This window comes from Copadichromis virginalis, linkage group LG11 (genome assembly GCF_057382275.1).
Source record: "Copadichromis virginalis isolate Kocher_CV1m ecotype Utaka linkage group LG11, C_Virginalis_male_GT1.1, whole genome shotgun sequence".
Classification (NCBI taxonomy): domain Eukaryota; kingdom Metazoa; phylum Chordata; class Actinopteri; order Cichliformes; family Cichlidae; genus Copadichromis; species Copadichromis virginalis.
The window spans coordinates 13,073,548-13,085,759 of NC_140628.1; the positions used below are offsets into that span (position 1 = coordinate 13,073,548).

Genomic DNA, 12,212 nt, shown 5'->3' on the forward strand with positions numbered 1-12,212 from the left:
CTTGCATCACGGGGGTCTTTCAAACGAGAGCAGCTGTATGTCCCTATGAAAACACAATGATGTTTGCATTTTTATAAGATGATATCACTGAACACCTGCGTTGTGTGTTCGTCGAAGGGCACTTTGGTCATTCACCTGCTTTCCGCCTGTATAAGCAAACTTTCTAGCCTTTATAGATTATCTAAGCCAGCGATGAGCAGGTCAAAATTTTGATAACCTATCAAAACACTGAAAATAAGACTTAAGAAGATAACGTTACAAGATACTATGGTTGCATGCTGTGCTTTTGCACTAACAGGTGTTCTACTTTATGTCATAGTTCAAATCTGAATGTTCGAAGGTGCTTTTACTCCCAGATTCACATAGCAAGCTTCAATTCATCAAAAGTTACAAAATCTTTTTCATAATACAGCCTTTCATTAGTACTAAATAAACAAATAAACAAAAAAACATCATTTTGGGACAAAAATACACTATATTTATGTTACATGTCTATAGAATATGAAACAGCTCTGGAAGCACATACATTTCAGATGAATGTGTGTGCTTTCAACATGTAAATATTTCATATAGTTGATTGTTTTAAATATTGTTACTTTATGTAACTGTAGCTACTGCAAGGCAGAACACATACTAGGATTTCACACTTAATGGTAGCATAACATTGAGACTGCCAGAGTCAACAACAGTAAAAAAAAAAAAAAAAAAAGCACAGTTGGCAGTTTATCCATGACATCAGGTCACAAAAGTAAGAGCACGGTTAATCATCCAGAGCTGTTGCCAGCTATTTGCCAGAATCGCTGGTTAGCACACATAAGCAAAGGTAAACATTTGGCCAGTGGCTACAAATGTATTTCAAATCACTTGCAAATGTAATCAGCAATGGAAAGGAAGGCTTGCATTTGTCATGGACATTATGGCTGCAATTAAGGCGCTATTATATGCGCTATTGTTTGGGCTTTCATCAGTCACTCGGAAGCTTCCATACAGTAGTTCATCATGTTAACTGTGCAGCCATAGATCACTGAGTAATGCTCCATTCAGGTTGTTCAGCTGTTACTACATCATTTTGCTTCAGACCAGTTTATTACTTAATGAATTCTTACTCTATATCTTTTTCCATCTGTTTTCACAGACATGCCGAAACCTCCAGAAGAGGATATTTTTATCCTTCCAGATGAATACAAGTTTATCCCCAGGAATAAAAGGGCAGTGCTGATGAAGAACAAGGCCAACCAGGGACTCAATGTGGAGACACTTGTGGTGGTGGACAGAAAGATGATGGACAACCATGGCCATGAGAACATAACTACATATGTTCTTACTGTGCTTAACATGGTGAGACAAATTTAGTCTTTACCACTGTGTTTGATGTGCACTCTGCCTATAGGCTAGCATGGGCGCAGCACACATTCAAGACAGGAGTTACATAAATCAACCTTAAGGCTGACTCGTTTTTTTAAGAATACCAAATATGATGTCTTGTAACTTTATGGGAAAGTTGTCTTGTATTTTTACAAGTGGCTTTAACAGCAGAACCACAAAGCCTGGTGTAACTTTGCAGTCACATCATCAAATGAAGTTTTAGGATGCTGTGCTTTTTTTGCTATTATACACCATAACATCAGCTGATGAAAGAGGAAGCCATGCAATTTATTTGAAGTAAGGATTTAGTTACTTGACAATCCTGTCTGCTAGACTAACTTATCAGAGATCTTAAAACAGGAAACTGATATCTGGGTGAGATCATCTCCACAACGCTTGCAGTGTCCCCCTCCATTCCTCTCAGCTTATCTGTAAGCGAATACCGTCACACTTGTTTTGCTACTTAATGACTGACTGACAAATCCAAAGATAATCCATCTATTTTGAAAACATAGTTCCCTGTAGTAAAAACAAAGTCAGAGCAGTCACCGGCCTCATAGGAGTCACCTAAATACTATATGGGGTTTCACAGAAAATACCCAACGCTTCACACCACCTGCCAGCCCTCATGGGGCTTACAAAAGTCATTTAATATTTGTTGGAAAGGAAATCTAATAAGCTCTTTAGCTTTGTATAGAATTGTGCTTTCACAGTGACAGTGGAAAGACAAAAAAAATCATAGTTACTTATTTAAAAAAACATGCAGTGCACTATGCATCACAAAACACTACAGATCTGTGGAAACAGGTGTGATACATTATTCCTATATGTAAAAACATATAGGGATTCATTGCTCTAATCAATTCAGAAATCTGACAGCCTGCCAAACACTCAGCTTTCAGCATAGCTTAGTTTAAGTGAGCTCTTTGATGACCTCCCTGACCTTTCTGCAACAAACCACGGCCATGTGTCTTCCTGTGAGTCAGCGCAAAGCAGGACGAAAAGAGGGAAATGAATGAGTTTTCCTAAAGATGTATTCGCGAGGTCTTAGAGAAAGGCATACAGCGAACCCTCATAGTCATATTATGGGAGTGGTGCATAAATATAAGTTAAGGACATTTTAACACATCAGCCTAGATTGTACTAATCAGATCCTCTTCGAGTACCAGTAACAGTTTTTAATGACAGATCCTGCATTTGTATAAACAGGCGAGTACTTCAGATGTCACTTTGATGGTCACGTTCAAGCCACTTTAAACTTTGTAAAATTACTCATGCACATGTAGTTTATGTCTCAAATTACATGAGTTTGAAACATTACTTGAGATGGATTAGACAAATGCCAGATGCTCTAGTAATACGTCATAATGATTGTCTGTTTGCCTTTTAGGTCTCAAGTCTGTTCAAAGATGGCACAATAGGGGGAAATATCAACATAGTGATTGTGGGTCTCGTCCTCCTGGATGAAGAACAGGTGAGCGTGTCAGTTTTTAGTCAGAATCATCATTCACCCAGACAACTCAACCCTATACACTAACAATATGTTACCATGTTCTTTAGCTGTACATACCAAGGGGCAAAAAAAAAAAAAGCAAAAAAGGATCATTTGTATGTTTATTTGTTTGTTTTGCCTGAGGTTCCAGATCTTTTTGGTCCTTCCAAAATCTTCCTGGGGCTGTTGTAACAACTAGGGGCTTTTACAGTTTAAATAGAGCATGTATTTCCCTGGATCTGTTCCACAGGGGAAATTCTCATGGAGTCTAGGAGTAAATGAGCGACACAGACAGAGAGAGACAAACTGTTGGGGTACAGTTGGGAAAAGTAAAGCAGCTTGAGAACAATGCCTTAGACTTGCCAGCCACTTCATAGATTTTAAAATTAAGTATTTATAAGCAGGAGGAATGGTGAAAATGCAAAAATGTTCACAGACGTTTTCCTTTGTACACAAAAGAAAATCTGTAAGCCTTTATGTTGTTATCAACATGCATGCTATATGTCTAAGGGATCTTGGTTATTGATTATAAAGACCCAGAGAGAATCTGTAAGTTGGCAGTAAATATATGGATAATAATGCTTTACCTCAATGAAGTTAATACTGTCATCATATCTTTTTATGTGTTTTATGTCACAGAATGGCTTAGTAATCAACCACCATGCAGACCACACACTGAACAGCTTTTGCCACTGGCAGTCCACCCTGGGAGGTAGAGAGGGCCGGCACCATGACCACGCCATCCTCCTCACGGGACTCGACATCTGCTCTTGGAAGAATGAACCCTGTGATACTCTTGGTATGACTTTAAAAACCTCTTTGTTGCTCTATTGCTTGTAAATCACAAAAGAGCAGATTCTGCAACAACCAAATGCCAGAAGGCCTCATTTGAGGCAATAAACAATCCTGTCAATACACCGATCCATCATATTTGCTCAGCGTACCTTAACCTGGAAAGAAAAATCTATCATCTTCTTTATTTTTATGTTTAGTTTTTAACTTTATGTTGAATCCAGATTTATTATAAATGTATTACCAGTTATCAGTATCCGATCAAAAAACAATAACAACAATTTTAGGCTGTTTGGGGTACTTTGTATTTCTGGTGATTTGGTACCATGTTTTCATTACTGATCAAATATTGTTGGTAAGGTACGCTGCCATTGTTTCTGTCTACTTTTAGACTTCTCACAGCTTTAATTAGGGACTTTACAAGAAACAAATAATTGCGAAATCCTCTTAAATTAATAAATAAACACTGTTATACAGGCACAAGTGATTTTGCCGCCTAGCTCCAATAATAGCCATAGCTGCTAGCTGCTACCTTAATGATCATTAAGAGACAGCTAATGCGGCTATAAGTTAAATGTGTGTGCTGGCCAGGCTGACATTTGTGCTACCTGTTTAGAGCTTAATTATTGTTGAAAAAGGGGGCTTTACTCACCTCTTGAAATTGTTCATAAAGTGTTGTTCACTGCTGTGGCGCTATTTTTGTGCCACTATTCTGAGCGCAGGTGCAGGTGCAAGTGTTGCATTTTGAGGAGAAATTTATTTTGAGCGAAGAAAAGCTAAATTTGAGTGAACAAAATTCATGCAAATATGTGATGTCTTGATAAATCGAGCAGATATTTGAAGTTCACACAGCACCATTCTCGCATGAAAATATCTTAAAAGTTTATTTTGTGACCCAGAGTAATATTTCAAACTCCGCCACTCTGTGTTCCTCCGCCACTGCCTCGTTTGAGTTCTGGACGAAATGGATTCTGGGATATTGCATTTCGTCATTTTGAGCTGATTGGAGACCAAAACAGCCAGTCAGATTTTTTTGCATCCAAGTCTGTGATTGGCTGGTTTTGTGGCACAAATATAACGGTGTAGAGAAAGAGTTGAGCGCGCACGGGTAGAAATGTTGAGAGCGCAGCAACACATTGCGTGCAAGCGCAAATGCAAAAACTGAGCGAGAGGGGCTGCTATTGTGTGTGTGTGTGTGTGTGTGTGTATGGATAATAACAAACACTGAAATACATTTTTTGCACGCAGCAACGAATTTTGTTCACTCAAATTTAGCTTTTCTTCGCTCAAAATAAATTTCTCCTCAAAATGCAACACTTGCACCTGCATTTTTTTTTACGTGCGCTCAGAATAGTGGCACAAAAATAACGCCATATTCAGCTGCTAGTAAAGCAGCAACATGCCTTCAGCATGTTGTGTGAAGTTGTGTGTTAGCTAGGTGAAACAAAGATAACACTGTTGATATCAGTGCTATATCATGCCGCAGTTCATCTGATGCAATAGTAATTAAGTATTTAGTGATAATTAGTATCCGAATATTTATTTTTTTTACTTTTTTTTTTTTTTGCCAACCGTATTTAACAGAGATAAGAGAAAAACCAGATAGAAATTCAGAAAGTGGACACATTATCAGGTTTTCATTTAGTTTAGAGTGCTTAGTGTTTTTCTACATAGACTAAGCTCAGCTGGCTTGAGCATTCAGACACACGCTGTCTCTGTGAGTGTGCATCACCTAGCACAATAACAGAAGCTTATTTGGGGTAATGACCGTGCAAACACATTCTTATCTTCCACACTGTGAGAAAAAAACTCCCCTTTTTTGCACCAGAAAAACACAAGAGTGTAACTTCCCCAGACCTAAGATTTTACAATAAAGTGTCGAAACAGGCACTAACCTCATCCATACAGCTGTGCAAGCTTAGATAAAAGGTGTGTGTGTGTGTGTGTGTGTGTGTGTGTGTGTGTTTGTGTGTCTGTCCAGTCAAAATAAGAATCAGTGCTTTCTAATTCCCAGAAGTACGATGTAAAATAGGCATTAGCACAACCATTCACTGTTTATTTGGATTACTATTAGAGCCCTATTCTTCAATGTTTTTATTCATATTTCAAAACTGTCATATAATATCAATGACCTACCTCTTTCCTAACACAAAAAAGAAATAAATGGTAGTTCTCACAGTTAATCTCCCTTGTTATATTTAATATCATTGCTCACATTAGTTATATACATGAGCCACTCTGTGGCAAAGACTTAGAGATGTAAATCAAACAACATTTAAGGCCAAATTCGCCATGAAACTCTAAGGAAAAAACGTTAAGGGAGGCTCTCGTGTGGATTAGCCTTTTTGATTCAGAGCCAGAGGTTGCTGTAAATGTGAGAGACAGGAGGAGAGAGGACAGAGAGAGGCATAAAGGGAGCTGAATACTATAAAAGAGTTTAACTGAGAATGAGAGATATGAGAAATATGTGAAGATAGGGAAAGAATGTTTTAAAGTGAAGTAAAAGGTAGCATATGTGACTATATAGAGCACCATATGTTATCATATGGAAGGATTTGAATTCACTGATGTTGTTTGATATTTCCGACATGTGCCCTCCACAAATTCACACCAGTGCGTATCGTTTGAGAAATTTCTCTTGCAATGTAGAGTTAAAAAGCTGAGAAGAAGCAACTTGACAGCAGTTATTTTAACTAACCAATTACAGTTATTTTTGGAATGGCTTTTTTAAACTAATAAAGAATAAAACTTGTATTAAAGATTGCAAAAACAAAAATCTATCACTGCTTTTGCAGGGTTTGCGCCAATTAGCGGGATGTGTAGCAAATACCGCAGCTGTACCATTAATGAGGACACTGGCCTGGGTTTGGCATTCACCATCGCCCATGAATCAGGACACAAGTAAGGGTTTCCAAAGTACATTCAGCCTCGTTCAACCTTGTTCGACAATGAAATGAAAAATGTACCAAAATTTGTTTTAATTCATGTAAAAATAAATAATCTACTAGAATGACAACTTCTGCATTTGTTACATGTGAAGTAGATGATTATGTCACCTGAATTTGTAGATAAAAATCTCTTTTTTTAACTCTCCAGTTTTGGAATGGTCCATGATGGTGAAGGGAATGTTTGTAAAAAGTCAGAAGGCAACATCATGTCTCCCACATTAGCTGGTCACAACGGTGTCTTCTCCTGGTCTGCTTGCAGCCGTCAGTACCTCAGCCGCTTCCTCAAGTAAGCAATTGGGGTTTTTTTTTTACTTTCATTGTGTTGACTAAAAGAAATTAAACTAGTGTTTTTAAGAATTTTCATGTCTGCCTTTTTGTTAGAGTTCACACAACAAACACAACAACTACATTTTTCAAAGTGGCCACTTAATTAATTCATGCATTCATTGTGTTTTTTATTTTTAATGTGTCAAGTGAAAAATTGTACTTTTACCTATATAAAACCTGTAAAAGATTTTATATTTCAAAAGCAATTTTAAAGCTTTGAATGAACAAGAGGCTACATGCAATTAAGTAAAGAATGTAGTTACCATAGCAGCTAATTTAAGTGAAATATGATCCTACATTTCTCTTAGTGCTCTTTTACAAAATGCACTTTTATTGTGCATCAAGATAAAAAAGCCGTAAGTTTGCATGGCAGTTGGTTTGTGCACTGTTCTGCTTATAGCCTGCTCTCCCAAGCGGGAAAACAGCCATCACAGACAACGCGCCCATGTGTCTGGACATGTTTCTATTTGTCTGTGGATGTAGGTGTGTGTGTCTGTGTGCGTGTATACTTGAAACTAGATAGCTCAGAGTCAGTGCCCACCACTAAATTTACCCGTGTGTTAGCTGAACTGTCAGGTCTCCCCTCTCAGAGTGGCGGAGACAGACAGTGTATTTCCTCGCTGAGTTATTAGAGCTGGGATGACCTCAACCTCGTTAGAGCTGTCAGTTTTATATTAAACTCCCATCACCTCTTGAGGTCACATGGAGGAGAGCGCTGAAACATTAAACCATCAAGGAGTCGTCATCTTGCATTATTACTGAATGATATTATTGCTGAAATGTTGTATGTTTTCCTAGCTGCAATCATGAGACTCCACAGTGTCTCCTTCATCTGCTATGGAGAGAAGCGTTATGTCAGCCAGCAGAGTTTATATTACACTCACTCTAGATCTACTTCTCTTCAGTCAGCCATGACAGACAGGCCGGACTGTACGCATGGTCAGATGCTTTATCCCTCCATGCCTAACATGGATGGATAATCTTCACGTCAGTGAAAGCAAATTCCTTAAAAGCCAGTTGAAGTTGTTTTTGTTGTTGAAGCTGGTGAAACCAACCAGAAAGCTTCAAGATCCCCTTCTCTCTCAGACTCCTCTGAGAAATGTGCTTATTTAGCTCCTTGCTGAGAGTTTAAGGAAGGAGTGAAGCATTTGTAGCAACTGATTAGGCAGAGAAATCAAGCTGGAAAGGATGTGTAGCAGGTCTAAAGAGTACTTTGAGGAGCTGAGGAGTGAAGAAAATGAGAGGGCAGGAATGGATGGATGGAGCACAGGTAGTGAAGTGCAGTAGGGACTAAGTGAGGGAAGCTATGAAGAGGATGAAGAGCACAAGGAGAGGTAGTCCAAATGGCATACCTGTTGAGGTATAGAGATGTTTAGGAGAAAGGGCTGTGGAGTTTTTAACCACATTGTTTAGCACAAGCCTGGGGAGTGAGAGGATGTGTAAGGAATCGAGAAGAAGTGTACTGTGCCAGTTTGCAGGAACAAGGGTGATGTGCAAAGCTGTAGTAGGTCCAGTGGGATAAAGCTGATAAGGCATACCATGAAGCTCTAGGAAAGAGTTGTTGAAGCTAGGCTGAGAAGAGAGGTGATGATTAGTGAGCAGCAGCATGGCAGAGAAGTGCACTACAGATGTGATGTTTGCTTTGAGAGTGTTGATGGAAAAGTTGAGTTGCACTGTCTTTGTAGATCTAGAGAAACCATATGATACAATGCCAAGAGAGGAGTTGTGGTATTATACGAGGATGTTGGGAGTAGCAGTGAAGTATGTGAGGGTGATGCAGGACATGTACTGAAGGTGGACGAGTCAGCCATCTAAAGCATCGGACAGTGCACAAGAGAGGTGAAGAATAGAGTGCAGGCAGGGTGTAGTGGCTGGAGTATCAGGGGTGATTTTCGACAGAAGGATAATAGCAAAAGTGTAAGGACAAGTTTATAAGACGGTAGTGAGACCTGCTATGATGTCTGGTTTGGAGACAGTAGCACAAAAAAAGACGAGAAGCCAACCAGAAGTGGTAGAGTTGAACATGCTAATATTTTCACTAGGAGTGACGAGGATGGACCAGATTAGAAATGAGTATATTAGATGGACTGCTCAGGATTTGCAGTTTGGAAAGAAAGTTTTAGAGTGGAAGGCTGAAATGGTTTGGGCATGTGCAAAGAAGAGAAACTTGGTACATTAAACAGGGGGAGCTGAATATGGACTTGCCATGCAGGAGGGAAAGAGGAAGAGCACAGGAAAGATTTCTGGACAAAGAGAGGACATGCAGAGGAGACAGAGGACAGAGGAGGATACTAAAGATAGGGTGAGATGCAAGCCACTGCAGCAACCCCTAATGGGAGCAGCTGAATGAAGAAGAAGCTCCATCAGAGTTGCAGAAAAAGTCTCTACATGGTTTGCAGATTGTGACCATTTCTAGTTAGCTTATCTTAATTTAGCATAGCATATCTCAGCCTAAAAACTAGGACAGGCCGGCTATGCTAAAGTAATAAAACCAATCATTTCCATCTGTAAAACAGATATACTACATTATATCTTGTCAGTCATAATAATCAAATGACAAACAGCATGCAAAATGTTTCCGTTTTAGAAATGCAGTTAGTGAGACTTTGTTACTTACGGACTTAATTTAAAATTAAGCTAATAGGAAGTTTGCAAGCAGCGAACATACTGTAAACATAAAATGTGTTTACAGTATGTTTGTTGGACGCTGGTTTGTTTGATATGTTTGGTTGACACTCAGCAATGTTAATCAAAAAGTCTTGCAGATAAATGTTCTTCAGCTATGAGTCTGCTTGTGACCAGTCTTATCTAAACCTTTTATGGTTTTTTTTTCAGCAGTTTGCTGTCTGTGTTTTATGTGCCAACAAAAAAATAGATAGATATAAATAGCCCTCGGTCTGGATGGGGTGAGCCTGTAGATCCTGAGGGAATCATAGAAAAGAAAGGATGCTTTTTTATCTTTAGCTGATGAGAATCTTGTGTACATTTTTTAGGGAGGGGGTAAATTTTGTCTTAAGCCTCTTGCCCTCAAGAGATCCTACAAATCATTTTGTAATTTTACTTGTGAATTACATTAAGTCCTCCCAATCTTTACTTGAGTCCTTGCTGATATGTGTGATTACACAGTACTGTAAATGTAATGTATTTTTCAGAAACCATATTATGTGAATAATGTAGAATACCAGAATATTGCACTTGTAGAACAGACATTGTTCTCTTTAGACACACAGGGCCCATAAAGCAATGGAAGATCTCACATATACACACACAGACACTCATACACTCTGCTAAAGCAATCAGGACCACTCACTAACACAATGAACCATTCCAGCATATTTTGCCTTTTCATGCTCTTTCCACCATATTCTTGTATTATATTCCCCGACTGCAGCGTTTAAGCTGTAAAACATCGCTGTATAGTAACCAGTGATATCAGTTAACATTGGAAACCCCCTGCTGGTGTTAGGATATGAGCGATATGGGCAAGGACTTTTTATGTCTGTCATAATTGAGTGTCTGATGCATTAAAACATTACCCACAGGTTTTGAGTTTGCCAACTTGTTATGTTACCATAGCTACACTTTACAGTTGTCACTGTGCTGGGAACAATGGAACACGTGGAGTGATGCTCGCTTTTGGAATTTCTATGTGCACAGCAGGCAGTCTCATATGCCAGCTACTTAACTCTTTTTTGTGCTTTTCCTTTGCTATCTCCCTATCAAATTCCCCAGTTCTGCCCAGGCTTTGTGCCTATCAGATGAACCAAGAGCAATCACAGAGTATCAATACCCTGAGAAGCTGCCTGGCGAGCTGTACGATGCAGACACACAATGCAAATGGCAGTTTGGGGAGAAGGCCAAACTCTGCACCCTTGATTTTAAGAAGGTAATAAAACTGATTTGGACTCTCTTATGCCATCTAATGCTAATTTAAAAACAGGTTTATAATCCCAGTCAGGGATTTTATCACCACATCTACTGGAACGTGAGCATTTGATACGTTTTTTTAACAATCATGTGTTGCTAGTTAGGGGGAAAAAAGTCAAAGAATGCAAGAGTGGGATGGGATGAATGAGGTAGAGGAAAAATCAAATAAAAAGAGGAAGGAAAAGAGAAACTGATCCGGGTTACATGCCCTTGTGCATGTACACACATATGCATCCACACACAAAGACTGAGACTCGAAGACTGCCCATGATATACTGTACTCACTGGGATAGATGACTAAATATACACTGGAGCATTGCCAGTGGGAATCTCTGCTCGTTGCTCTCCCATTGTCTCATTGCTGCTGATCTTACTGTTAGAAATACTCTCCCAGATAATCCGAATAGGGCTTTAAATACTTGTTAAATGTAATCAGTCTTAAAATATAGTATCCCACCTGAACCTCAGTTGAGCCAAAGCTGCACCTGTATTGTTTGAACCATTCAGGCAAGGATGTTCTCAGTGTTTAGATGAAATACAAAGCTCTCTGAAGAAACAAACAAGGTTAAACCATCCATCTACCCCACAGACCCTTAGCAGCCAATAGTTCATTTTTGTCACAGACCCTCTAACAGATTATTGTGACCTTTTTTGTATACTACAATGGCGCACATATTTGCAGCACCATAGCATTTAGTCACACACAGGATAAAGGTTTCTATTTGTTGCAGTCAAGTGGACCAGTATAAAAATCTGATAATATATGTACTGCAATTTTGTGCTTTGTATTCATTTATTTTAACATTTTATTTTAACCTGTCTTGTTCCTTTATCATTTTCTGTGTAGCAAATTTTCTTCATCTGGAAGATATCATTACCAAAAATGATCAACGATAAAGCAAGATGGATATTTAATGCTTTGTAATAAAGTTACTGCAGTATGCATCAAATATGTTATGTCTGGAGTATGGGACTTGAAGCAAGTGACTTTTTTAATTTATGCTCTAAGAAATGCCAGTGCCAGTAGTAGCTGGCTTTGAATCCTAGGTCTTCTGCACATGCTGTCCTTCTTTGTGTGCTTATATAAACGTCTGAATATCCGTGGATTATTACATTTATAACATACGCTTGTGCACCTGGTAGCAGCAAGGTGCTCTGGACTGATAAATCTCCAAGCAGCCATTACACTCACTGTCTTTCTGAGCACTTGTTACTCATAAAAAATAAAACAGCCCACAAGAATCGGCCTCAGCGGCGCAGTTCATGGTGTAATGAATTCTTTTTTCACTAAACTTTTTGGCAGCTGTTGTCAAGATAAGGTACCACTGGAGGGAACAAATGATACTCTCTGCGGTTAGATA

The 12,212-nt window shown here is 38.9% G+C and overlaps 1 protein-coding gene across 1 annotated transcript in view; it reads left to right on the forward strand.

Moving 5' to 3' along the window:
- adamts16 (ADAM metallopeptidase with thrombospondin type 1 motif, 16) overlaps nucleotides 1-12,212 on the forward strand; it is a 49,924-nt gene that overhangs the window by 15,715 nt on the left and 21,997 nt on the right. Inside the window, exons 5-10 of the mRNA XM_085473193.1 lie at nucleotides 1,136-1,338; nucleotides 2,756-2,839; nucleotides 3,497-3,656; nucleotides 6,445-6,550; nucleotides 6,746-6,883; nucleotides 10,657-10,810. Of these exons, the coding sequence (XP_085329319.1) occupies nucleotides 1,136-1,338; nucleotides 2,756-2,839; nucleotides 3,497-3,656; nucleotides 6,445-6,550; nucleotides 6,746-6,883; nucleotides 10,657-10,810 (845 nt within the window). The remainder of the gene's footprint in view (nucleotides 1-1,135; nucleotides 1,339-2,755; nucleotides 2,840-3,496; nucleotides 3,657-6,444; nucleotides 6,551-6,745; nucleotides 6,884-10,656; nucleotides 10,811-12,212) is intronic.